Raw genomic sequence first — 27514 nt, 5'->3', positions numbered from 1 at the left:
GCAGATTGAATCTAGCATCAGGGTTCGATTACACTGAAGCCAGGGGGGTATGGCATTGTAGTAGTTATGGCACCGGACTAGCAACCCAGAGCCACAGTGCCCAGATTCCACCATGGCAAGTTAGGAAAGTGAATTCAATAAATCATTAATGTCTTTCAAGGAAGAACATCTGCTGCCCCTACCTGGTTTGACCTACATTGTGGGGTTGACTCTTAATGCCATTAGGGTAATGAGGGAAGGGAAATGAAGGATGCCTTGCCATCATCATCCAAGAACAAACAACAACAACTTTCATTTATATAGCACCTTGAATGTAGTCAAACATCCCAAGGCGCTTCACAGGTGCATTATTAGACAAAATTTGACACTGAGCCACATAAGGAGATATTAGGACAAAGAGGTAGGTTTTAAGGAGCATTTTAAAAGGAGAGGCAGAGAGCTATAGGGAGGGAATTCCAGAGCTGAAGGCCTAGGCAGCTGAAGGCACAGCTGCCAATGGTGAAACGTTTAAAATCAGGGGTGCGCAAAAGGCCAGAATTGGAGGAGCGCAGAGAACTTGAAGGATTGTAGGGCTGGAGGAGGCCACAGAGGAATCCATATATTTTTTTAAAAACTGAATACAGCTCTCCTGGGAGGAAGTTGTCTCCAACTGCCTTGGAGTCAATTCAGGCTTTGACATCCAATTTACCCTCCAAATTTGGTTTTGCACCGATGCTAAACTGGAATGGTCGGTAACATCATCCCTAGGAGATCTAAGTTGCAAACAAATTAATTGTTTGCACATCAGGAATTAGTTAAGGATACATTAAGCACGCCTTCAAGCATAAAATATAGCCAAATGATTGGAGAGCTAGTTTAGTGAAAATAGTTCAATTCTTTCTCACGTTTTGAAAAAAAGCAACTGTTATAAATTTGTCCATTTTGAAAATTAGAATGAAGATCTGTGTCTAAGTGGCTGCATCAGAAGTCCATCAAAAGTAGCGGAGCGAACACAGCCTGGCAACACGCAGGGTGAGTGCCTGCATTGCTCCATAATTAATTAACCCCAACATAATCGCAAGGAGTGAATGGGTTTGAAACATTCACTCCCTTCACCACCGGCGCACAGTGGCTGCAGTGTGTACCATCCACAGGATGCACTGCAGCAACTCGCCAAGGCTTCTTCGACAGCACCTCCCAAACCCGCGACCTCTACCACCTAGAAGGACAAGAGCAGCAGGCGCATGGGAACACCACCACCTGCACGTTCCCCTCCAAGTCACACACCATCCCGACTTGGAAATATATCACCGTTCCTTCATTGTCGCTGGGTCAAAATCCTGGAACTCCCTTCCTAACAGCACTGTGGGAGAACAGTCACCACACGGACTGCAGCGGTTCAAGGCGGCGGCTCACCACCACCTTCTCGAGGGCAATTAGGGATGGGCAATAAATGCTGGCCTCGCCAGCGACGCCCACATCCCGTGAACGAATAAAAAAAAAAAATTTTTGAAAATATGATCTCATCTTCCACCTTCCATAAACTGGAACTCACCCAAAACTCTGCTGCCTGTATCCTAACTCGCACCAAGTCCCATTCACCAGTGCTCGCTGACCTGCATTGGTTCCTGGCCCAGCAACGCCTCGATTTTAAAAGTCTCATCCTTGTGGCCTCGTCCCCTCCATATCTCTGTAACCTCCTCCAACCCTACAACCCTCAGGAGGTCTCTGCTCCTCCAATTTTGGCCTCTTGCGCAGCCCCAATTTTAATCACGCCACCATCGGCGGCCGTGCCATCAGCTGCCTAGACCCTAAGCGCTGGAATTTCCTCCCTCAACCCCTCTCTCTCGTCCTTTAAGACGCTTACGTGGCTCGGTGTCAAATTTTGTTTGATAACGCTCCCGTGAAGCGCCTTGGGTCATTTTATTATGTTAAACACAAAATATAAATGCAAGTTATTGTTAATTAGAGTTATTGTTCTGAGTTATTAATTTCACCTCCTGCAGTCAGCATTTAAACCGCGACAATCCGAACCAGGTGAGTAAATGTGAAGGGATTGCTCGATTTTTTTATACCGCGGTCACTTTTGGACTTGCAGTATTAAAGAACATCTGACGAATAGCTAGATTTACAGCACTTCTAAATCGACAGATAGATTATCACACCTGACAAATTTCCTGAGGCAACCAAGCTGACTGCTAGCGCAATCTTCTCAGACTGAGTGGCGTGCTAAAGCCAAGGTCAGATCAGACTAGCTCACAAGCCAAATACTGCTGGGCAGCCTGTGCAACCCACGCAACCAAATGCTCTGCTACTTGCCTCAAAGCTCATTTGAAAACGAGTGAGTGCAGTCACACTGCAGCCCGGCCACTAGAGAGTAAAATCCAGGGATTCTGAAAGAAAAGGGTTCGTGGTGGCAACATTAACTTTATAAATAAAGGTTTTCTTCCAGAAACACTCAACCATCTTAAGAAAAAGTGCAAAAATTTTTTACTAGTACATTTAGAATCTTATCAACACGTATATAAGGCAGTTTTAGTCCATCTCATGATATAATCACCGTACACATGCATCATGACAGAATTAATTTTGGACCCCAGCGACCATCAGCTCTTACCCTCTCTTACTGCAACGAGCTAGTCTAGGACTCGACTGTGCTTAATCTTCAGATCCATGGTTAAACCTATTACAGTGCTGCCTCTAGGATTTCAGCAGAACATAATGAGCGAGGATGTTAAATTTTTCAGAGTGTCCTTTTGAACTGTTTTAAAAAAAAACATTCAGGAGGTGCAATTATAGATGTTGTCCTTCCAAACAGAGAGCATTTTGAGCTATAAAACACTAGGTCAATGAATGGTGATCACAAGTGTGTGCTAGTAGTGGAAGCAATTGAGGTGATGAATTAAGAGGCGTATTGTACAACACTGAGGTGTATTGGTGATTTTTTTCCTTTAGTGCATTAGTACTAACATACCAAATAAGCCCAGTGACAAAACACTGGTACAAATCTACTCAACACTGTACTTGCAAAGTACTTGAATTCTCCCACTAGGGGGCGATATGCATGATCTAATGACTGCCTGTGGGAGGTTAACAAAACGCAAACCAAACTCAGAACTCCTGAGTTCAGTTTTTTTTTTAAAAAAACCTCCCGAAGTGCTTGCAACATGGGTCCAAACCACTTTTAAAATCAGCCGAAATGCAGTCATTCGAGTAGTCAGAGCTTGCAATTTGCCCAAAACATTCCGCTGTTTATAAAGGCCTGGGATGGGCGGGGGGGGGGGGCTCCAGTCTGCAATGCGACTTTACCCATCACTATAAATAAGCTCACACCTGCGCTCGCCTTGCTGCTGAGGGGGGAAGCTGGATGTCGGGGAGTAAATTGCAGCTCGTGATTATGTCCATCTTTTCCGTCACTGATTTCAAATCGTCCAAGATCAAGCGGATGCTGTGCGATGCGTTGATGATGCCGCTCTGAGAGTTGCTGAGATGGCGGGTGGCTGTGCGAATCTCCTTCGTGGCACTCTCATACATCTGCTTCACCGTGTGCTCAACATTGTGGTGAAGGCGCCCATTGCTCTCCCTCAGCTTCTGCTGCAGCAGGGTACTGAACCGCCCCCTGTGACGGATCTTCAACACTGGCTTCTCCTCCACCGCTGTGAGGACATCCAGCTGCTGGTCCCGGATCACGATCAGCGGCGGCAGGCTCCGCTGGAGGACCTGATGGATGTCTCTCGTGGCTGCGACGCTCTCCTCCTCATCGTCTGTTTCCGACGCTTCCCCAGGCACCTTCACTCCCGCCTGTAAAACAGCCGCCGGTGATGTGGATGTGAGGTACAGCTCCTCCTCGGAGTCTGTCTCAGAGGCCTCTCCCTGAACAATGGTCTTGTATCGTGTGGTGGTCATGTTTCTTGCTCACCTGAATAACAGAATGCAAAAGTGTTAATTTCCTTCCCTCAATGGAATCATGCATCTAAGCTCCTCCACATCATTGCTGTGATGCTGTGAACGTCACCAAATAGGGTCAGGCCACTGGCTACTCTATAACCACTCGGCTGGTGCCTCGGGATAGGCTGGCCAACTGTCGCCTGCTGTTTGTAGCAGTGACCCAGTTTGGACATTCCACTAATGCAGGACAGGATACTCATTGTTGACACTAACTATGGGGAACATTGGTTGAGTCAATGAAACAGATTTCATTCCCATGTCTGTCATCTTTGTAAATCATACACTCTTCTGCTCAAATTCTACCCGCTCAGGTTTCCCCATGATAAGACAGGCAATTTTCTCTCACCTCTACAAATGGTGGTCTGAATCAAGTCAGTGGAGAGGACACAAATCGCCCACCCTAGTCTTTCCTCTCCTGCAGTCTGATTGGCCTCCAACAACCACTACCATAGGTGATATGAAAGGTGCCCCAGAAATGCAGGTTTGTTTGTTCTTTGCACTAGTTGGGTAATGTGCCAATCATCTCAGCCCCAGGACATTGCTGCAGGAGTTCCTCAGGGCAGTGTCCCAGGCACAACCATCTTCAGCTGCTTCATCAATGACCTTCCCTCAATCATAAGGTCAGAAATGGGGCTTGGGCTGATAAGTGGCAAGTAACATCCGCGCCAGACAATGACCATCTCCAACAAGAGAGTCTAACCACCTCCCCATGACATTCAACAGCATTACCATCGCCGAATTCCCCACCATCAGCATCCTGGGGGTCACCATTGACCAGAAACTTAATTGGACCAGCCACATAAATACTGTGGCTACAAGAGCAGGTCAGAGGCTGGGTATTCTGCAGCAAATGACTCACCTCCTGACTCCCCAAAAACTTTCCACCATCTACAAGGCACAAGTTAGGAGTGTGATGGAATACTGTCCACTTGCCTGGATGAGTGCAGCTCCAACAACACTCAAGAAGCTTGACACCATCCAGGACAAAGCAGCCCGCTTGATTTACACCCCATCCACCACCCTAAACATTCACTCCCTTCACCACCGGCGCAATGTGGCTGCAGTGTATACCATCCACAGGATGCACTATAGCAACTCACCAAGGCTTCTTCGACAGTACCTCCCAAACCCGCGACCTCTACCACCTAGAAGGACAAGGGCAGCAGGCACATGGGAACAGCACCACCTGCTCGTTCCCCTCCAAGTCTCACACCATCCCGACTTGGAAACACATCGCCGTTCCTTCATCATTGCTGGGTCAAAATCCTGAAACTCCCTTCCTAACAGCACTGTGGGAGAACCTTCACCTCACGGACTGCAGCGGTTCAAGAAGGCGGCTCACCACCACCTTCTCAAGGGCAATTTGGGATAGGCAATAAATGCTGGCCTTGCCAGTGACGCCCACATCCCATGAACGAATAATTTAAAAAATCCTCACTACATACCAAAGTGTTCCACAGCCAATGAATTACCTTTGAAGTGTAGGTTATGAAGACAGCAGCTAATCTGTGCAGTGAGGTCCCACAAGTTAATCTGCCTTGGTGGTGGTGTTTGGGGAATGAATACTGGCCAGGATATAGGAGAACTCCTTGTTCTTTTAAAGAGAGCCATGGTTTAATATTTCGTCTAAAACACAGCAGCTCACTCAAAATCGCAATGAAGCGTCAGTCTAGATTATGTGTATTGGAGCAGGACTTGAACCCAAAACTTTCTGATCCGGAGGCAAGGATGCTACAAACTGAGCCAAACTGGCACAGATACAATTTTTGAAGAATTTCAATGTCTTACGTTTCAGCAGCGGCTCAGTGGGTAGCACTCTCGCCTCTCAGTCAGAAGGTAGTGGGTTCAAGTCCCACTCCAGACAGTAGAGCACAAAATCTAGGCCAACACTCGTACTACACTGTCAGAGGTGCCATCTTTTCAGATGAGACCTTAAACCAAGGCTCCGTCTGCCCTCTCAGGTGGAGGTAAACAGTCCCATGGCACTATTTCGAAGAAGAGCAGGGAGTTTGCCTCGGTGTTCTGGCCAACATTTATCCCTCAACCAACATCACAAAAGCAGATTATCTGGCCATTTATCTCATTGCACACAGCAAGGTGCCACAATTGGCTGCCACATTTCCTACATTACGACAATGATTACACATCAAAAAAATACTTAACTGGCTGTGAAGCACTTTGGGACATCCGGAGGTCGTGAAAGGTGCTATATAAATGCAAGACCTTCCTTACTAAGATCTTTCAAAACCATGTTGTGAATACTTCAGGTGGGACTCTTGCTCTTTCCCTCCCCGAAGATACCAGCTCCCTCCAGCCTCTGACCTGCTGACTGGTCTCCTTCCGCATACGAGGTCACGTTTACCCAGGACCAGGCCGCGCATGCCCTGATCCTTTTGATGTCTCATCTACATATTAACGTCATCTGTCGATGGACGTCACGCACAACCCGGTTTTCTATTGGCCCGCTCGGCTGTCAATCACGGCGCCTCGTTCGAATCGCAGTTTCCCGCCGGTTGGAAACGTCAACAAAGCGGCGCGAGCCGGACACCAGCTCCAACCGTCACCGGGGCTCCGGGGGTCAACAGGCGGCGCGAGCCGGACACCAGCTCCAACCGTCACCGGGGCTCCGGGGGTCAACAGGCGGCGCGAGCCGGACACCAGCTCCAACCGTCACCGGGGCTCCGGGGGTCAACAGGCGGCGCGAGCCGGACACCAGCTCCAACCGTCACCGGGGCCCGGGGGTCAACAAGCGGCGTGAGCCGGACACCAGCTCCAACCGTCACCGGGGCCCGGGGGTCAACAAGCGGCGTGAGCCGGACACCAGCTCCAACCGTCACCGGGGCCCGGGGGTCAACAAGCGGCGTGAGCCGGACACCAGCTCCAACCGTCACCGGGGCTCGGGGGTCAACAAGCGGCGCGAGCCGGACACCAGCTCCAACCGTCACCGGGGCCCGGGGGTCAACAAGCGGCGCGAGCCGGACACCAGCTCCAACCGTCACCGGGGCCCGGGGGTCAACAAGCGGCGCGAGCCGGACACCAGCTCCAACCGTCACCGGGGCCCGGGGGTCAACAAGCGGCGTGAGCCGGACACCAGCTCCAACCGTCACCGGGGCTCGGGGGTCAACTAGCGGCGCGAGCCGGACACCAGCTCCAACCGTCACCGGGGCCCGGGGGTCAACTAGCGGCGCGAGCCGGACACCAGCTCCAACCGTCACCGGGGCCCGGGGGTCAACTAGCGGCGCGAGCCGGACACCAGCTCCAACCGTCACCGGGGCCCGGGGGTCAACTAGCGGCGCGAGCCGGACACCAGCTCCAACCATCTCGGGGGGTCAACAAACTCTCCCCGCTGAAGAAATGCGGCCGCTGTTCGTCGTTAAATTTCCCCGGCATTAGTCGAAACAATTCTAAGCCTACAGTCGCGGGTTTACGGATCAGAGTCTCCACAACTACCTCACACAGCGACTCGGAAAAAATTAGCTGCTCAAAAGCACCGCGACGCCCCCGAAAGCAGCGCATCAGCAGACTCCCACCACGTGATGGTTACAGCGCTCCCTAGCGGCTTGGAAGGTGAAATACAGTGTCAGGGGGGGGGGGGGGGGGGGGTTTATATTTAATGGCAACAGTGACCCCTGGCGGATTGGAGGGTGAAATGCTCCGAGATTGAGACTATTAATGGCGACATGCGACCTCTGGCGGCCCGGAGGGTGAAACACTCGGAGATTGTTGATCCAGTAAAGGCAACAGCGACCCCTGGCGGATTGGAGGATGAAGCATATAATCAAGTGCTCTTTACATCAATGGTACAGTGCCCCCTGACGTTCACCTCTCAGAATCAGACAGTTGTAATGCAAAAATGGAGAAATGTACTTTATGCCTTTAAGAGGCACAGAGCGGTGAATTTAGAGAGCATATAAAAAGGTAAATCTGGAAAATTTATTGCTAATAAATTGCATGAGTAAGACGTTTCAAAATTGTTAAAAGGCTAAAATAGGATTTATGTCTGGAAGTTCTTCACACAAAAAGTAATCAACACTCCATCCCTCTCCCTGGCCACTGCCTGAGGCTGAACCAGACTGTTCACAAGCTTGGTATCCTAATTGACCCTGAGATGAGCTTCCAACCATGTAGCCACTCCATCACCAAGACCGCCTACTTCCATCTCTGTAACATCGCCTGTCTCTGTCCCCCCCCTTAGCTCATCTGCTGCTGAAACCCTCATCCATCTGTTTATTACCTCTAGACTTGACTATTCCAACGCTCTCCTGGCCAGCCTCCCATTTTCTGCCCTCCATTAACTTGAGCTCATCCAAAACACTGCTGCCGTATCGTAACTCGCACCAAGTCCTGCTCGCTCATCACCTCTGGCTCCTGGTCTGGCAATGCCTCGATTCTCATCCTTGTTTTCAAATCACTCCATGACCTCACCCGTCCCTATCCCTGTAACCTCCTACAACCCTCCAAGATCTCTGTACCCTTCCAATTCTGGCCTCTTGCGCATCCCTGATTTTAATTGCTCCACCATTGACGGCTACGCCTTCAGCTGCCTAGGCCCTAAGCTCTGGAATTCCCTCCCTAAACCTCTACGCCTCTCTAACTCTCCTCCTTTAAGACACTCCTTAAAACCTACCTCTTTGACCAAGCTTTTGGTCACCTGTCCTAATATCTCCTGATGTGGCTCGGTGTCAAATTCTGTTTGATAACACTCCTGTAAAACGCCTTGGCACTATGTAAATGCAAGTTGCTGTTTGGAATGCTCTTCCAAGCAAAGTCTTGGGGTGAATATCCTGGAACAATTTGTTGAACAGTTGGATTTTTCCGAATGGATGAACTAAGGTTGGTGAAACTGCCTTCCTTGCCTGTAATTATTTTATAAGATTAAACAAGTGGGGTACGTAATATCTTTCAGAAACAGGAAAAGACAATTAGGTGCAACAAGACTGTTCCTTTTTGAAAGACCAGCCCTACCTACCTGTTTCTCACTGTATCCCTCCACAATCCAGAAACACTTCTAATTTCTCATTTATACCATCTGTTTTAATAGTCTTCTCTGGTCATTTATTCTACAATTCTAATATCCTTCAGCTGAAATAAGTCTGACTTCTTATTCAAAGTATCAGTTTGGTTCATTTGGTGGTAACCTTGCCGTTGGATTGGTTAGATTATGAATTTGAGCTCCAGTCACCGTCGAGGGTACTTTCTTTTCAATGGGATGTTAAAGCAAGTCCCACTGTGCCTTTTCCAGTTGTGGACGTTAAATATCCCATTGTTTGAAAAAGAGCAGGAAGTTTTATTTGGTGTCCTGGCTCACATTCCTTCCTCAACCAATGCCACTGAAGGGAGATTAACTGGTTATTCATTGCACTGCTATTTATGAGAACTGGCTGTGCGCAAAATGGTGGTGTCACTTGTGTTGGATCTGCCATCTTGGATCTGGTCAAGGGAAAGCTGAGGCCAGCAAATGCATCTGCACCATGGTTGGCCTGTAGAGCCTTCTGACATTGGGGAAAATCGGAACCATTTGACAAAGTTGTGAACACACTTTTGCACTAATTGCACACATGAACGATTTGGCCATTTGCTGTAAAGTTGCACTTGTGACTTCTGAGCACCTGTGTTTATTCACATCTTTTACACATGCAGTTATTCTGTTGTTATTGGACTTGCCCTGCAGTATAAGGAAACGCAGGGACATAAGAACAGAGGTAGGCCATTCAGCCCTTCGAGCCTATTCTGTCATTTAATTAGTTCATGGCTAATCTGTATCTTAACTCCATTTACCTGCTTTGGTTCCATAACCCTTAATACCCTTGCTAACAAAAATCTATCAATCTCAGTTTTGAAATTTTCAATTGACCCCCAGCCTCAACAGCTTTTTGAGGGAGAGAGTTCCAGATTTCCACTCCCCTTTGTGTGAAGAAATGCTTCCTGACATCACCCCTGAGCGCCCTGGCTCTAATTTTAAGATTATGCCCCCTTGTTCTGGACTAAATTGAACAATGTTCTCCCAACTGAATTGATACCACGCAACCATGGTCTAAGGGGCACAACATGGGGTAAATTTTAACCCCACAAACAGGTGAGTTGGGGGCGGGTGGGAAGGTAAAAATTGTAAAAAGGAAAACCTAACCCCAACCCTCCCATTTCTGGTTTTGACGGAAGCAGGTCAGGGGGTGTGCGACCAATGCGCTTTCAGGAGGCGGGTCGGTCAGTGAAATCTTTTAAAGAGTCTGGAGGCCTCCATTTTCATGTTTTTTTTAATTTTTAACTCCTGGGGGCCGGGATTCCCGGGCCTTCTGCTTCACGCCACGTAAGAGGAGGCGAGAAGGTCCGGCTCAGCAAGTAAGTGCCTTTATTGCACTGCTTGTGGGCTAGGAGGTGAAGGAGTGTTTCCTCCAGGTCCAACAAGCCTGTCTGCCGCGATCCCACACACGCGATCGACGGACCCCCCCCACCCCGATCTCTGACCGCCTCCCCCCTGCCTCTCTGGCCCCTGCCCCGAACCCAGCCTCCCCCTCCCCGGCCTCCTCCTCCCCGGCCTCCCCCTCCCCCACCCCGGTCCCGACCCCCAACTTCCCTCCGCCCCTGCCCCGACTTCCCTCCCCCCCCCCGACCGCCGACTTCCCTCCCCCCCTGCCCTGACCCCCGACTTCCCTCCCCCTGCCCTGACCCCCGACTTCCCTCCCCCCGACTTCTCTCCCCCCCGACCGCCGACTTCTCTCCCCCCGCCCCCTGACTTCCCTCCCCGACCCCCGACTTCGACCCCCGACTTCCCTCCCCACCGCCCCGACCCCCGACTTCCCTGCCCCGACCCCCGACTTCCCTCCCCCCTGCCCCGACCCCCGACTTCCCTCCCCCCGCCCCGACCCCTGACTTCCCTCCCCGCCCCGCCCCGACCCCCGACTTTGCTCCCCCCCGCCCCGACCCCCGACTTTGCTCCCCCCCGCCCCGACCCCCGACTTTGCTCCCCCCCGCCCCGACCCCCGACTTTGCTCCCCCCCGCCCCGACCCCCGACTTTGCTCCCCCCCGCCCCGACCCCCGACTTTGCTCCCCCCCGCCCCGACCCCCGACTTTGCTCCCCCCCGCCCCGACCCCCGACTTTGCTCCCCCCCGCCCCGACCCCCGACTTTGCTCCCCCCGCCCCGACCCCCGACTTTGCTCCCCCCCGCCCCGACCCCCGACTTTGCTCCCCCCCGCCCCGACCCCCGACTTTGCTCCCCCCCGCCCCGACCCCCGACTTTGCTCCCCCCCGCCCCGACCCCCGACTTTGCTCCCCCCGCCCCGACCCCCGACTTTGCTCCCCCCCGCCCCGACCCCCGACTTTGCTCCCCCCCGCCCCGACCCCCGACTTTGCTCCCCCCCGCCCCGACCCCCGACTTTGCTCCCCCCCGCCCCGACCCCCGACTTTGCTCCCCCCGCCCCGACCCCCGACTTTGCTCCCCCCCGCCCCGACCCCCGACTTTGCTCCCCCCCGCCCCGACCCCCGACTTTGCTCCCCCCCGCCCCGACCCCCGACTTCCCTCGCCCCCGCCCCGACCCCCGACTTCCCTCCCCGACCCCCGACTTCCCTCCCCCGCCCCGACCCCCGACAAGCATCCGCTCCCTGGCTGCTTTCCCGTCCGACTGACAGCCAGCCTGTCAATCTGGCCGGCTGTCGGGTGGGTAACCTGCTGAAAAAGAATTGAAAGATGTCCTTACGTCAAAATCATAAGGACGTCCGGGAAACCCATACGTCCAGGTTTCCCGTCCGGAAATCCCTCCCTCCTGCTCTCTTCCCGGCTCCCTGTTAAAATTTACCCTCATATCTCTTAGCTTTTCTACAAGTAATAAGTGTGAATCAACTTGTATTATGGAACCAGACCCATTGAAAATGACTCCAAAACATAAGTGAGATATTAGAGAGATTGACACATACACACAGTGGAGATTAGCTACAAGATCCTGTGCTATAAGTGGCTCAACAAACTACATTGAAGGGCAGGGGACCCGGCGGGAGCACAGGTCAAACAATCTTTTCTGTTCGCCTATCTGTGAAGCACCTTCAGGTGGTCTTTACGTTAACGGCACTATGTAAATACTTGGTGTTTTGCAGAGATGATGTGATAATTTCCTTGCTGGTGGTTTTATGGGCCTGAGTGAAATGATGTGGACTCAGTCCTGGTCAGCTCAGGCCAACAGTGTTAAATTCATCACTAACTAGCATTAATGTGGCAATTTTACTTAGAAATTCCATAAGGAGAGGTGTTATAGGCAAATTGAAGTGGAGCAGTTGGGAGGGAGCTGGTTATCTGACCTCGTTGCTGAAACACATTGTAGGAGGAAGCTATACATTGCATGTAACCTCTGTGACACCTGACCCAGGAGTGTCTAAGGCTATCACTGGCTGTAAAGAGGAAACATGCCCACTTCCCGGATACCGTCATCCTTCAACTTAATGACCACAGCAAACCCGCTGTACGAGGATATAGTGGAAGATGTGAAGTTACCGCACTCAACCAGCACAACAGGTTATTGTTCTAGCCTTTTCTGTCTTGTGCCCTAGGAAAGTCTCTTCTGTAATCAGTTTGGGAAATGTCTCCAGAGAATGATACACAACTGCCCCTCCTGAGGAACTCCTCTTCACTGTGGCCTTGAAGGTATCAACAATGGTATTTTTGTAGCTACTAAACAACATGACTTAGGCTGCGTGATATTCAGTGAAATGCCACAAAAGGTCTCCGCCTCAAAAAACCTACTGCTATTTCTCCACAGCATGACTGGTTTCTCCAAATGATGATCATGCATAAAACACCCTTGTTATCCACAGTGGGGGCTCGGAGTCTTGATCTACAACCTGGGGACCCACTATGGGCACTGGGGGCCTGTTATGGCCAGTGGGGGGCCAACCATTGGCACTGAGCCCGTCCATGGGTAGTTGGGGCCCAATCATGGGCTCTGGAAGCCTGTTATGGGCAGTAATTGCCTTTCCATTGGCACTGGGAGCCCATCCATGGGCAGTGAGAGCTCTTCCATTGGCACTGGGAGACTGCTATCTGCAGTCAGACCCCATCCATTTACACTGGGAGCCTGTAAAGGGCAGTGGAAGGCCATGATGTTGGAAGCGGCAATGAAGACAGAATAAACCTAGAACAGCACCTTCCATGGAAGAACATTAGGAAGCCACCATGTTCTTCCCCTTTAGTAACTTCAAATGGCAGAACACAATCAGGAATGTCCAAGCTTTTTGTTGTTGGAAGGTGTTTTGGGGACCATGTATAGGGGCAGATTTTGCTGTTCTTGTGCCTCGGTTTATTGGATCATCTGGGCACAATGAATAGTGGAAAATCAGGTGGAAAAATGACATGCCCGGAAGGGAGCCTGCACCAGTTTCCATCAATTAGGGTAATCTGCCACACTCCATTATGAGCATGCTGCTGCCCCGCCCAATTTTACTCCATTTTCTGATTCCAGATGATCCAATAGACCCAAATGCAGGAACAGCAACATCTGCCTCATAAAGCTGAAATCAATGGGCCCGATATTACCAGGGGGGGGGTGGGGGGCGATCGCCCGGTGAAATCAGTCTGCCCCGCGTGCAATTGCAGGCTGATTGGATCCACTTACCTCTTGTTCTGGGTTCCCCGCTGCTAAGCTGCGCGGCGGGCGGACTGCGCGTGCGCAGTAAGGTCTGTCAGCTGGAGGAGCCCTATTTAAAGGGGCAGTCCTCCACTGACAGATGCTGCAAGAAATAGGAAAAATTACAGCATAGAGCAGCCCAGGGGGAAGGCTGCTCCCAGGTTTAATGATGCCTCACTCCAGCTCTTACTGGATGGGGTGAGGAGGAGGGGGAGGACAGAGATCTTCCCCCCGGCGGGCGGGAGGAAGCGACCTGCCTCTGCCACCAAGAAGGCCTGGCTCGAGGTGGCAGAGGAGGTCACCAGCACCACCAACATATCACACACCTGCAAATACAGTGCAGGAGGCGCTCCAATAACCTCAGTAGGTCAGCCAAAGTGAGTACACTTACTCATTCCCCTACACGCAGTCTGCCACATCACCGCCCCCACCCCACATCTCCTTCTGCACTGCCAACACTACTCTGTCACATCACTCCTCACACCCACTCAAACCTCATCCTCATCTTACCTGCACTTACTCACCTCGCCAGTACTCATCCCGCCACTACCACTCAACCCAATCCTCATACAATCTCATGGCTCTATCTCATACTCACCCTCTCGTGCATCTCTTTCACGGTCAGCCTCACTCAACCTGCCACTACCTGTGCTGCAACCACAGGGCATGCATCACATATGTGCAGTAGGAAGCGTAAGGCAAACGTGTTGTGAGCATGAAGGGGGTGCACAAGGGTGTTTGAGGGTTTGTCATGGTTTTTACTTATATTGAATTTCTGACCAACTCACATCACATATTATATTGTCACCACTTCTGCCACGTCTTTGCGAATCTTGTCTGGTTTGTGCAATAATGCCCTTTCCTGAGGATCACCATGAAGACCCACACCTGATGCCACCCATTGTGTCACTGCAGAGTGGGTGTAGGTGTATTTGCAGGGCTCTTTTGAGCAGACGGCTGAGAGACGTCGGCGATGTCCCCGGTGGCACCTTGGAAGGATGCGGAGGAGAAGTTGTTGAGGGCAGTGGTGACTTTGACAGCGACAGGTAAGAAGATGGTGCTCGGGCCAGCCAGGAGCAGCTCGGCATGAAGGAGGCTGCAGATGTCCATGACTACATGTCGAGTGACTCTGAACCTCCATGTACACTGCTGCTCGGAGAGGTCCAGGAAGCTGAGCCTCGGTCTGTGGACCCTGTGGCGAGGGTAGTGCCCTCTGCAACGCATCTCTCTCTGCGGTTGCGCTCCCTCCTGCTGTGCAGGTGGATGTGTCACAGCACTGTGTTGTGGAGCTCCACGTGTCAGAGGTGGACGGCTTGGCCGGCGAGGCTGGTGATGCTGTTCGCCCTCCGAGGAGGTCATGACTGCAGCTACGGCGCCCCCCCATCCGGAAGATGTACATCTGAGGGGGTCCGCAAGGTAGGTACATGTCTCTGGACCCCGGGGTAAGTGTGCAAGTTGGTGAATTTTGTTGTCAGGAGGAGGGTCGTGGAGGCCAAACTTTATCCCAAGTGACAGAGTGGCCTCCTGCAATGAGTGAGGGTCTCCCCCCACCACCTGTCAAATGGACCTTTGCAGCTGCCACAGGCTGACAGCTGCAACAGGTCCATTTGAACTGGGAGTGTTTCCCCCAGTACGGGAAACAGTCCCAGTTGTTTGTAAAATCCCAACCCTCCTAGAATATCTCGTTAATCAGGTCTGTAAACGACCTGAAATACCAAGATAAATAGCTTAAGTGGCACCCCGCTGGCTTTAATTGCCTGCGGGAGTCCCACGTGCGGGGGCTGCGTGCGCATGTCAGCGCGTCTGTGGGAAACCCGGAAGTGGGCGGGTTGGAGCCGGGCTCCCGACCTGCCCCGGGAATCCCTGATTTTCGGACCCCCCCCGCCAGGAACGCACCCGATCGCAGGTGCTAAAATAGAGCCCAATGTTCCGCTAGACTCGACTATTCAAATTCTCTCCTGGCCGGCCTCCCTCCTTGCACCCTGCCTAGGCCCTAAATTCTAGAATTCCCTCCCTAAACCTCTCCGCCTCTCTACCTCTCTCCCTTCCTTTTAAGACGCTCGTTAAAACCTACCTCTTTGACCAAGACCTGTCCTAATATCTTCCTTATGTGGCTCAGTGTCAAATTTTGTTTGATAACGCTCCTGTGAAGCGCCTTGGGACACTTTACCACGTTAAAGGCGTTATATAAATGCAATTTGTTGTTGTTCCCATTAATCTGGAGGCGTCGCAATTCACTGATACCAACAGTTCTCAGTGTCTGATTTAGAATTTATCCACCAATGAGGCAACAGCGCTAAAAACAGCCCCCGGGCCCACAAAATTCAAACAGGACAAACCAACGAGTAAGTAATAGAAACACAAATAGGACTGAGTTGGCTCGGTTTCAAGGGCCGGATGTCCAGGTACCCAAGGGCTCCACTCTGAACACCCCAGTCCTAGTTGATTGACAATGAGGCAAAGCTATTTGGATGTCAAGCTCTACATTTAACTAATTTGAGCTGTTTAATCCGATCATCTGCTTCCTTTTGATTTTAAGATTTATATTCTGTAACTATTATGGGTTGATTGCGTTGGGCCTTTGACCCGTGAATGCCCTGGTAGTCCTGTTCACACAGGTGCTGACTTCCAGTCCACTCTGTACCGTGCTGTGTGATCCAGTACACGCTAAATGGTTATTTTCTTTTCTCTGATTTTCTCCATTCCTCTTCTCAAAACGCTGACTCATTTGGGCACTTCACCTTGTGCTCTCCCATCCTCCATTTCCCAGTTGGGATAGAGATCAGGAGTGGGAAAATTGACTGACTTTTCCCCTTGCTGTGATGCCAACCATGGTCAAGCAGCCCGTACACACTTGAGTAATTTTCTCCTTTTATTGCTTCCAGTGCAGAGCTAGGAACACTTATTGGAATATCAGCGGGGAGGATAGCTTGCCGCTTACGCAGCCCACCCGATTTTCCACCCAATAAACTTAATAGAAAGAAAGACTTGTATTAATAGTGAGCCTTTCACGACCACAGGATGTCGCAACGTGCTTTACGGCCAATTAAGTACTTTTTTAGAGTAGTCACTGTTGTAATGTAAGAAACATGGCACCACACTTGTGCACAGCAAGCTTCCACAAACAGCAATGTGATAATGACCAGATCATCTGTTTTAGTGATGTTGGTTGAGAGATAAATATTGGCCCAGGACACCAGGGAAAACTCCCTTGCTCTTCTTCGAAATAGTGCCATCGGATATTTTACATCCACCTGAGAGGGCAGTCGAGGTCTCGGTGATGGACATAAAGGACAAGGACAGCAGGTGCGTGGGAACACTGTCACCTCCAAGTACTCCTCCGAGTCACGCATCATCCCAACATGGACATATATCATTGTTCATGCGTCCTCGCTGGGTCACAATCCCGGAACTCCCTACCTAGCAACATTGTGGGAGCACCTTCACCATGTGGACTGCAGTGATTCAAGAAGAAGGCCTACCATCACCTTCTCAAGGGCAACTAGGGATGGGCAATAAATGCCGACCTTGGCAGCGAAGAATGATTTAAAAAAATCGGGCAACCTCAACAGAAAGAATGGTGGCCTGGGGGATTGCTGGATGTCTCTTCCCCCCATCGAGCCATCAGCAGCGGAAAGCCTGAATCCTGACTGAGCCGCGTGTGAATGTGTTGGGCAGAATCTGATCGGAGGGTGTTACACATTCACACAAAGGCATCGTAAATTCTACCCTTATATCAGATTAGTTCTGATGTACCAAATTCCAGCAGTTGCACATACAATAGTGAATGTAGAACATAACTGATTTGCTGAATCTTCAGTGCCTATTGCACAGTCCAAATGCCGTGCAGGAGCATGAAACGTATTAGACAGAAACGATCCTGTGGCAAGCTGGTTTATTTGAAGTGGGACCATTGCTGAAGTGATAAGTTAGGCAGTTTAGCTTACAGCTGGGAACAGTTAAGATGTAAATTTCTGAAAAGTGCTTGTATTTCACAAATACCTTTTGTTGGCTGCATTGTTCTGGCATCTTGTGTCCAACTGCTTCTCTTCCATTTCCTGTCTCCTTTTCCCATTTCCTGTTTTTATTTTCTCACAAACTCTTGGGTTTTTACCCTCCCCAGGCCAAACATCATTCCTCTTTCAAGAGCATAGGAATGGTGACCTTCCTTCATGAGAGAGAAAGGAATAGAAGGATATGGTGATGGGGGTGAGATGAAGTAAGATGGGAGGAGGCTCGTGTGGCGCATAGACCTGTTGCTCTCCTGGCCGACCTCCCACCTTGCACCCCCCCCCTCCCCGCGTAAACTCGAGCTCATCCAAAACTCTGCTGTCTGTATCCTAACTCGCATCAAGTCCCGTTCAACCATTACCCCTGTGTTCGCTGACCTACATTGGCTCCCAGTCCGGCAGCGCCTCGATTTTAAAATTCTCATCCTTGATTTCAAATCTTTCCATGGCCTCGCCCCTCCTTATCTCGTTAACCTCCTCCAGCCCTACAACCCTCCGAGATCTCTGAGTTCCACCAATTCTGGCTTCTTGCACATCCCTGATTTTCACCGCTCCACCATTGGTGGCCATGCCTTCAGCTACCTAGCACCTAAGCTCTGGAATTCCCTCCCTAAACCTCTCCACCTCGCTACCTCTCTTTCCTCCTTTAAGATGCTCTTTAAAACCTGACTCTTTGACCAAACTTTTTGGTCACCTGTCCTAATATCTCCTTATGTGGTTCGACGTTAAAGTTTGTTTGATTACGCTCCTGTGACGCACCTTGTGACGTTTTACTATGTTAAAGGCACTATATAAATGCAAGTTGTTGTTGGGTCGAATGGCTTGTTTCTGTGCTATGTAATTCTATGTATCCGCGTATTGACCAGTTCCCACTCCGTGCAGAATTAATTTTCAGTGATTGTGGTTTGGCATGCGCTAACATTTTCCACACATGAGACAATGACTACTGGCCAAACTGCACAAGTCTCGTGCCAGACGTGTGAGAGCTGACAGCTGGGAGAGTAACAATTCACTGAGGATACACGTATGTGAACAGCTTATCAAATGTGCCATGACGTTAGGCCCAGGAGGCATATAATTCTTTTACAAAAACACTCACACAGCCACTGGTCACAGGTTGTTGGTAACGCATTCAAAATACAGTTTTAAAAAGAATTGGCATAAAATTACACATTTGCTGATAGATTTTACAGATTCTTTTTCATTTTGTCCATTTTTCTCCCCGGGTTGCTGCCTCTTGTTGGGATGTCATTTCAGAAGCGCCAGAGGTCCTCCAGCACCTCATCCCAGGACCAATTTATCAGGTATAAACCCAGACAGCATTCAACCATAGAGGGGCTAAAACAGCTAAGTTTGACCTTGGCCTCGTCCGACATGCACGCTTCCAGCAAGGGGTCATCCAGACACATGAAAACGACAGGAAAGGACCATCCCATCCATCAGGTCTGTCCCCTACAGACTCCTACACCATTGACTCAACTCCCTCCGGCCCCCCGCCAAATCACTCAATCTCCTGGGACAGGCAAGACAGCAGAGGGAAAACTGTACCAAATTCATCTCCAGCTTCCCTAAAGTAATCAAGCAAAGCTCCAGAACACCGCATTAACCCTCCTCAACCCACCTAACCCGCAACTTACTGTCTTCAACTGTCTTCCTCCCTCAGGAACTCGTCAGTCAGGAGTCCTGTCATCCCTCTCATCCCTAACTCAGGGTCACTGAGGCCAATTGTAGTGTCCTCCATTTTTCTTTCTTTCTTTCTCTCCTCTCTCTTTCTCTTCTCCCTCTTCTTTCTCCCTCTCTCTTTCTTTCGCTCTTCTCTCTCTGTAACCCTAACCCTATGCTACATGGTAGGTGTGGGTGTCCTTTCAGCAGATGGCACAGCATTGCATTTGGTTCTTTGCTGATCCAGACCCTGTGTAGACCAGTGGTCATTAGCAGGAGGGTGGACCAGGGTCCTACAGAGATGGTTGGTGACATCTTTGGCAGATGCGGGCAGTCAGTCTGTGCAGGTTGCTGAGGCCCCCTGGCATGCCCTCTTTCACGCTGTGCCACTTAAAACAGGACACGACAGTGACTGAGGTGCTTTCAAGGAGGCATCCAACATCATAGCTAGTTATGCACTCATATAGCTTACCGTGCCATAGGTTAGGCAATCCCAGACTCCTTTGGAAACAGGAGCCTCTGCCTGCACCAATCATCTGCCAAAGTGAGGTCAGTTCACCCCTGTCCACAGATGTGGGTACTGGCGGCTGGGCACAAGTACCTGTCACGCAGTCTGCCCTGCCTGGCATCCCCCGGAGGCCCTCCTGTTCTTCCAATCACCTCAGATGGGGAGGGGTAGGGGCGAGTTCCCACTGGAAAGTCTATTGGTGCTGGAAATGGTGCAGGGGCAAAAAGAAATTTGGCACAAAGGCCCGAGGGCCAGAAGTGTCAGCGGAAAAGAAAAAAATATTCAAAATGGCATTCCCGTCATATCACGGGATCTTTAAACGAGCTGCATGAGCTCTCAGTCCCTAGCAACACTGGATGTCTGGTTTCCTGCACATGCTTTACACTTGAATGTCCAGGTCTCCCTCCCCCCTCGTGTCCATATTCTATTGCCGTTTCCACCTATTTTGAATGGGATCATCCACCACCTGCCTCAAAGCTGACTGTAAATTTCAACGGGGCACAAAATGGGTGAAGATCAGTTGAGGTTAATCTCTGATGAATTTCACACTCCACTACAGCCCATCAGGGCCCGTTTCCTGGATGTAACAGCGATTAAAATTGGCCCCCCTAAAAATTAGGTCATTTTTTTTTACTTCTGGTGCATCATTGGTAAAGAAAAAGACTTTGAAGTAGGAAAATGGAGGTAAAGGGCCTGGAATCATTTAAGAAACAGTAGGATACTAGTGATGAGGATACTGTATGTTCTTTCTTTCTGGCTCAGATAGTCTTCAAGTCCTTCTTCGTCTTTATTTATTTTGTGATCTTGTGAACTCAAGCCATGATCTCACCACTACCCTGCCCCTATTTTGACCCCTGCCACCTCATCTCTCATTGACCTATACAGTACCTTTCCTGCACCTGAATTTGGAACTGTGCCCTCTAGCAATTATACTCCTTTGAGAAAGTTGCCTGGCTCAATTTTATCGATCCCCTTTTGGAACATAAGTAATAAAAGTTACATCGGAAAAAAGAAAACCTACACAAAGTGGGTTAATGGCATTGTGCCTAGTTTTAGGTTCAAAAAAAATAATCTCCCGAGATTGATAGCACCAGGAGCCAACTGTGGATTATCAGGCAAGGCAATCAAATCACTTTCCATTTGAATCAGGCAGAATGTTGGACAGATGTTTAAGGCCATTAGAATTAAGGCTGCAATACTGGGTCAGATCATCATAATGTATCACACTAGGTGTAGAGTATTGGTGTGATTCATAGAATCAGAATCGTACAGCACAGAAGGAGGCCATTTGGCCCATCGTGCCTTTGCCCGCTCTTTGAAAGAGCTATTCATTTAGTCCCCCTCCCTCGCTCTTTCCCCAAAGACCTTCACATTTTTTCTTTTCAAGTACTTATCTAATTCCCTTTTAAAAGTTACTATTGAATCTGTTTCCACCACCCTTTCATAGGAAATAAGCATACAATGATAACTTTATTACTAACAATTACACATATACTTAAGGTCACACGATATAAGACCAGAGAATTCACCACATTACAGGTTTCGAGCTCGAGGGAATCGGACGGCCAAGCCTTGTCGAATTCTGAAGTATCTATTGTAACACCCCTCTTCTTATACCTTTCTTTCACTCTGGCTACGTGAGAATCCTTAGATTTAGCACTGGCATGGGCAGGATGGGCTTTCTATGCTGTAAATTCCATGATTCAATGAAAGAAGGTTAATACCATGTGAAGGTGCCACATAACACCAAGATACCTGTACTGTCTTGACATTGATAAGCAACATAACAAAATGTGTTGCATTAAAAGGCAGATACCTTCGAGTTAGTTCAAGGCTGTACTTCCTCGCTCCAATGATCACTTATACAATTAATGGATCTCATTGCATACAAACTGTTTCCCTCTTCTTCAAAACTGTCCCTCCACCCAAATAGCTCACCCTCAACCCCTCTGTCCGTCCTCAATACCGCCCACCTCTAATGTCACTTTCTTCTCCAAGGTTCTTGGAAGTGTTGTTGGCATTCATCTCTCCCACCTGTCCTCACCTCTCCCACCTGCGCTCACCACTCCCTCCTGGTCTCTCCTCTCTCAACTGTCCTTATCTCAGTGACCTGGGCTCTCCTCTCCCACCTGCATCCGTCAATCTATTTTCCACTTGGCCCACAGTACTGAGGCTGCCCTAGTCAAAGTGACCAACAATATCTTCTGTGACTAAGCCGGAGTCTATTGGAATAACTGGGAGTGTAAACAGTGCTGGGTGGCACATGGATTAACTGGGAGTGTAAACAGTGCTGGGTAGCACACTTGGAGTGACTGGGAGTGTAAACAGCGACTGTGTCTTAAACTCAGTTAGGTAATGCACTGCTCAGTGATGAACTGTGGAATATGGACTAGGAAGGTTCAGGTTCGACCTGTGATCAGTGCCGAATTTATTGATCTCAACCAAAGCAGCTACAATCAGTTTCTGAGCTCTTTATGTTAGGGAAGGAAAAATCAGCCAGTGTTCCCACTCCTGATCCCGATCCAACAAGCCCCAGCTGGAAAGTGTGCTTGTGCGGACTCTGGACAAAGACAGGATCAGGATCAGGCTCGGCAGTTAGTGTAAGTCGCCGGGAGAGGGTTTGGAACGTCCTCACGATTGTGAGAGGGGGGAAGCCTGGGGCAGGGGAGGCCTAACCTTTCATGGTAGGGCCTGGAGGAGCATTCCTGCTTTACCTGGCCCAACAAGGAGAGTCAAAAAAAGTTTTTAATAACTTACCTTTTTGGGCCTCTTCTGGCCCTGACTCTTCTTCCCACTAGGTTGGCCTGGCAGGAAAGTCGCAATGGCCTCCCCGCACAGGCCTCTGGTTAAAATAGCAGTTGGGCCCCAATGACATCAATGGAACCTCAACTGCATATTTAAAGTAGGACCTTGCCAGTTTACAGCGAGTGTCCTTCTCACCTGTTCAGAAGAGCGTGTTAAAATCGGAACCTGTGGGAAGAGAGCTGAACCTCGGATGGCTCGTCACACGGGTGATTTTAACTACCCACCTGCTTGGTTTCTGTTGGGTGGGTATGGTTAAAATCGCCCCTTTTGTTTCTCTGCCCCTCTCGTAAGTGACTTTCCTCCTCTTCTGAAGGCATGAGCCTGCGCTGGTGTCCGATTCCACCACTTATTGTCTGGTACCCAAGCGACCATTCTTCACATGTGAGTCTAGACAGCGGAGCTGAAAACCCACAGGTCACGGTCCCCGCGATTGTGCTACGATCGCTTCCATTGAGCCCTTTACACTGACTCTGCACCTCATTAGCATGGGACAGACGGGCGCAAGCGTCAATTTGGGCACCTGTGTGCCCATGTGGCCAGAAACCCCAGTCTCTGGGGAACTGCATCTACACTCCCTCTGAAAGCAAAAATAATTGCAACTATAGAGCAACTGACAACGAGCAAAAAATCTTGGCCATGTGCAGTTAGGGACCTTCTCCAAATGGCAGGTCTGTATAGGCACCCAGGAAACCCTCTCACCCCACCCTCCCGAGGAGGGTTTCACCACCCCTGATGACAATGGAGCCAAAGTCATTTTACATAGAATTTTACAGCACAGAAACAGGCCATTCCGCCCAACAGGTCTATGCTAGTGATAATGCTCCACACATTAATTTTGCAGGCCTGCTTCCGACGTTGGTCTTGCCACCAAAGGCATCCCTGTTGACATCGGCCAAAGAGGGCATGAGATATTCCTGCCTGCAGGCATCCTTTACAGACTGCTGCCCCAGGAACTAAACTGAGACACTCTTGTGGCTGAGATGCACTCAGATGAGTTACCCAGTTCCAGATGGGAATGATTTTTTTTAACCTTCTGGCCAATATGCGCTGTATATGCAAGTTATTTTTGCTCATGGAATCCGTTTAAGGCTGCGCCAGAGTAAACTTGAGTATTTCTGAAGGCTTTTGATACAGGAACCCACAGCATCCTGTGTAATGGACTGAAGCACTTTTATCTGACGAGGTCACACAGTGGCTCTATGCATATCTAGACAGCAGCTGTGAAAGACTTACCTGCATGCATTCTTAGCAAACTGTGACTCTTAACAAAATCTCCAGAACTGGCCCCTTTACCACACAAAGTGCTCCAATGTGCAATCACTGTTGACATCAGGGCTTATTTTTCTCTTGGGGGTCCATGCAGGGCCTTCATCTGATGTACTGCACCTGTAAGAACGACATTCCCACAGTTTTCCTGCCGTGTTGTCAGCTGTGGCTCAGTGGGTAGCACTCTTGCTCCAGAGTCAGAAAGTTGTGGGTTCAAGTCCCACTCCAGAGATTTGAGCACAAAAACTAGGCTGACACTCCAATGCAGTACTGAGGAAGTGCTGCACTGTCGGAGGTGCCGCCTTTTGGATGAGAGGTTAAACTGAGGTCCCGTCTGCCCTCTTAGGTGGGCGTAAAAGATCCCGTGGCACTATTTCGAAGAAGAGCAGGGGAGTTCTCCCCGGTGTCCTGGCCAATATTTATCCCTCAACCAACATCACCAAAAACAGATTATCCATAATTATCTCATTGCTGTTTGTGGGATCATGCTGTGCGCAAATTAGCTGCCATGTTTCCTACATTACAACAGTGACTACACTTCAGAAGTACTTCATTGGCTGTAAAGTGCAGGTCTGTGCTGAATTGGCTGATGCCAGCCAGGGTGGCAGTTGAGGTGCTGTAGTCAGCCTCAGTGCCCTGGGCCAGGGTTCCCGCCCTGATCGGTATTCAATGACCCTCCCACCCCGCTCTGTGTGTGGTGTGTGGCCATTGGATGAGGACAGGTTGGGGCTAGGCTGTGATGCCTCCCATTGTTGAATAATCTGCTGAAACTCACTGTTGAGGTTCACACATGAAGGAAGGGCACTTAGGAGAGGTGTCAGTACTTGCGGAACCAGAACTCCAGCATGAGACGGCGCCTTTAAGAGAGGAGAGGAGAAACAAACAACATCTCTATCCCCCCAGAACTGGCCCCCTTACTACACAAAGTGCTCCAATATAGTTCCAATATGTTGAAAGAGGGACAGATTAGGATAAAACCACACGTACCACACCCCAACCCACTTACATAAATGAAGCGCTGAGATGAAGCGAGACTGCTGGATAGGCTGTGGTGAAGAGAGGACTGTCCTGCAGAGCTTGTGGACACGCCCAAAGATCTAACAGTACTAGCAAAGGAATTTAAATAAAACCTCAGTTTACCACTGAGCCAGTCCCCCCACATTGTCTCCTCAAGCTCCCGGTAGGGACGCCAGGCCGGAGAAGCCCCAGGACATCCTTCTAACTTCCTTTGTAGTTATTTACGGATTTAAAATTCTCATCCTAGTGTTTAAATTCATCCATGGCCTCGCCCCTCCCCATCTCTGTAACCTCCTCCAGCCCTACTACCCTCCGCAGTCTCTGTGGTCCTCCAATTCTGGCCTCTTGCGCGTCATCGATTTCCTTCGCTCCACCATTGGTGGCCGTGCCGTCAGCTGCCTGGGCCCTAATGGAATTCCCTCCCTAAACCTCTCCGCCTCTCTCTCCTCCTTTAAGTCGCTCCTTAAAATCTACCTCTTTGACCAAGCTTTTGGTCACCTGTCCTAATAATTCTATGTAGCTCGGTGTCAAATTTTGTTTGATAATCGCTCCTATGAAGTGCCTTGGGACGTTTTACTGTGTTAAAGGCGCTATATAAATGCAAGTTGTTGTTGTTGTTGTGCCTACCGACTGGCAGCTCTGAAGGGTGGAAGATGGTTGTCCCTGCCTACCCAGGCTTAGTGTGAGACAGTCGGATACTCATTGAGGCTGGGCTACGAGAGATTCCTCAAGGTAGGGTTCTCTATTGATGGACTATTGCCAACAAACGATGGCCACTCCCCTTGTTACCACAAACTGAAATGGAACAGCACAGGCAAAAATAAATTGACCAGACCACAGGGCGCAGTTAGCAGGGAATATTCAGCCCAGGCAATAACAGATCTTCCCACAGTCTCACAGTGAGCACTATCACAATACTGCTGGTGTAATATATAATGCTCATTAGTGCTGCCGTACAGGGTTATGTGGAATATGTGATTCACCATCACGTACTGTAACTGTAGGACATTGTAGAACAGAATACCAGGGATTTTATTCCCTCTGGCAGTGCACTAGTTAATGCACTTGTGTAAAAAGGTGATGATTGCATTAAATAGCGCACAGAGGATTTATTAGGCAAGGATGTTAACCAATGTGTTGTCTCATACCCTGTTTATATAGAAGTGACATTGTAATATAAATGAGGCAGATTTGTAATATAAATGAGGTTGGACTGTAATATAAATGAGGCAGATATGTAATATAAATGAGGTTGGACTGTAATATAAATGAGGCAGATATGTAATATAAATGAGGTTGGACTGTAATATAAATGAGGCAGATATGTAATATAAATGAGGTTGGACTGTAATATAATTGAGGCAGGTGTGTAATATAAATAAGGTTGGACAATACAAATGAAAGAGTGAAGAGAGAATTTGCTTTAATACAGAACCTTATTATCTCTATCAGAAATCCAAAGTGCTTTAAATGCAATGAATTACCTTCAATTTTATTTTGCATGCAGCAAGATCCCACAAACAGCAATTTACCTATTTTAGGTGGAGCTGATTGAGAGGCGAATGTAACCAGGACACCAGGAGGAAGTCCTGCTCCGAGAAACTTCCAGTGGTGGAATCCAGGACTTTTAGAGCCAATACTTGGGGTCAAAGGCTCATCCTCATCTCAGTTAAAGAAAACAACACTGCTGCTTTACACTGAAGCAACTCATTCTGTCTCACGATGTGGTGATGTAACCCGGAGAGAGTGTTCAAAAATTGAGCTCCTTCAAACTCACCTTGGAAAACAAAGTGGTCTGGGTTAGTATTGAGGAAATGAACCTTATGCAACCTCAACTGGCTTCAGCTCTCCGTCATGTTGCTCCTGTAAATCATAGCTTGTCCAGGCACAAGTCAGGAGTGTGATGGAATACTCTCCACTTGCCTGGATGAGTGCGGCTCCAACAACACTTAAGAAGCATGACACCATCAGGACAAAGCAGCCCGCTTGATTGGCACCCCATCCACCACCCTAAACATTCACTCCCTTCACCACTGGCGCACTGTGGCTGCAGTGTGTACCATCCACAAGATGCACTGCAGCAACTTGCCAAGGCTTCTTCGACAGCACCTCCCAAACCCCCGACCTCTACCACCTAGAAGGACAAGGGCAGCAGGCATATGGGAACAACACCACCTGCACATTCCCCTTCAAGTCGCACACCATCCCGACTTGGAAATATATCGCCGTTCCTTCATCGTCGCTGGGTCAAAATCCTGGAACTCCCTTCCTAACAGCACTGTGGGAGAACCTTCACCACACGGACTGCAGTGGTTCAAGAAGGCGGCTCACCACCACCTTCTCAAGGGCAATTAGGGATGGGCAATAAATGCTGGCCTTGCCAGCGACGCCCACATCCCATGAACGAATAAAAAAAAATATTTTGCTCCTGTTTATGGTACCGGGAGATATCAGTCGCTAATCCTGCCAAGTTCCAGCACTCTGATCTGAGCTCCATATAAGTATTTGTCTCAGTATTTGCAGGAGGTCTCTGAGAGAGTCTCAGTATTTGCAGGGGGTCTCTGGGAGAGTCTCAGTATTTGCAAGAGGTCTCTGGGAGAATGTCATAGGTGCAGGGTGTCCCCAGGAGAGTGTCAGTACTTGACTTGGGTTCTGCTTGTCAACTTATGTTAAGATTGCCATCATTTGCCAAGACGAGAACCTGAC

The 27514-nt window shown here is 49.6% G+C and overlaps 1 protein-coding gene and 1 long non-coding RNA gene across 8 annotated transcripts; one reads left to right on the top strand and one right to left on the bottom strand.

Moving 5' to 3' along the window:
- Window positions 1-2451: 2451 nt before the first annotated feature.
- On the bottom strand, window positions 2452-7474 carry bloc1s3 (biogenesis of lysosomal organelles complex-1, subunit 3). Of its 7 annotated transcripts, none has more exons than XM_067975106.1 (2): window positions 7378-7474; window positions 2452-3898 (listed from the first exon to the last, which is right to left on the bottom strand). In XM_067975106.1, the coding sequence occupies exon 2, from the start codon at window positions 3883-3885 to the stop codon at window positions 3307-3309; it is 579 nt and encodes a 192-aa protein (XP_067831207.1). In that variant the 5' UTR covers window positions 3886-3898; window positions 7378-7474; the 3' UTR covers window positions 2452-3306. The 7 variants fall into 7 exon arrangements, with proteins under 7 accessions (XP_067831207.1, XP_067831208.1, XP_067831210.1 ...); XM_067975107.1 differs by having other exon boundaries at window positions 7375-7455; XM_067975109.1 differs by lacking the exon at window positions 7378-7474 and adding an exon at window positions 6250-6337.
- Window positions 7475-7523: 49 nt separating this feature from the next.
- LOC137306060 (uncharacterized) lies at window positions 7524-27311 on the top strand. Its single transcript, XR_010958817.1, has 3 exons — window positions 7524-7845; window positions 12468-12561; window positions 26350-27311. It is a non-coding gene; the product is annotated as an uncharacterized lncRNA (long non-coding RNA).
- The last annotated feature ends 203 nt before the right edge of the window (window positions 27312-27514 follow it).

This window comes from Heptranchias perlo, chromosome 41, assembly GCF_035084215.1.
Source record: "Heptranchias perlo isolate sHepPer1 chromosome 41, sHepPer1.hap1, whole genome shotgun sequence".
Lineage (NCBI taxonomy): Eukaryota > Metazoa > Chordata > Chondrichthyes > Hexanchiformes > Hexanchidae > Heptranchias > Heptranchias perlo.
This window is presented reverse-complemented; position numbering and strand designations above follow the sequence as displayed.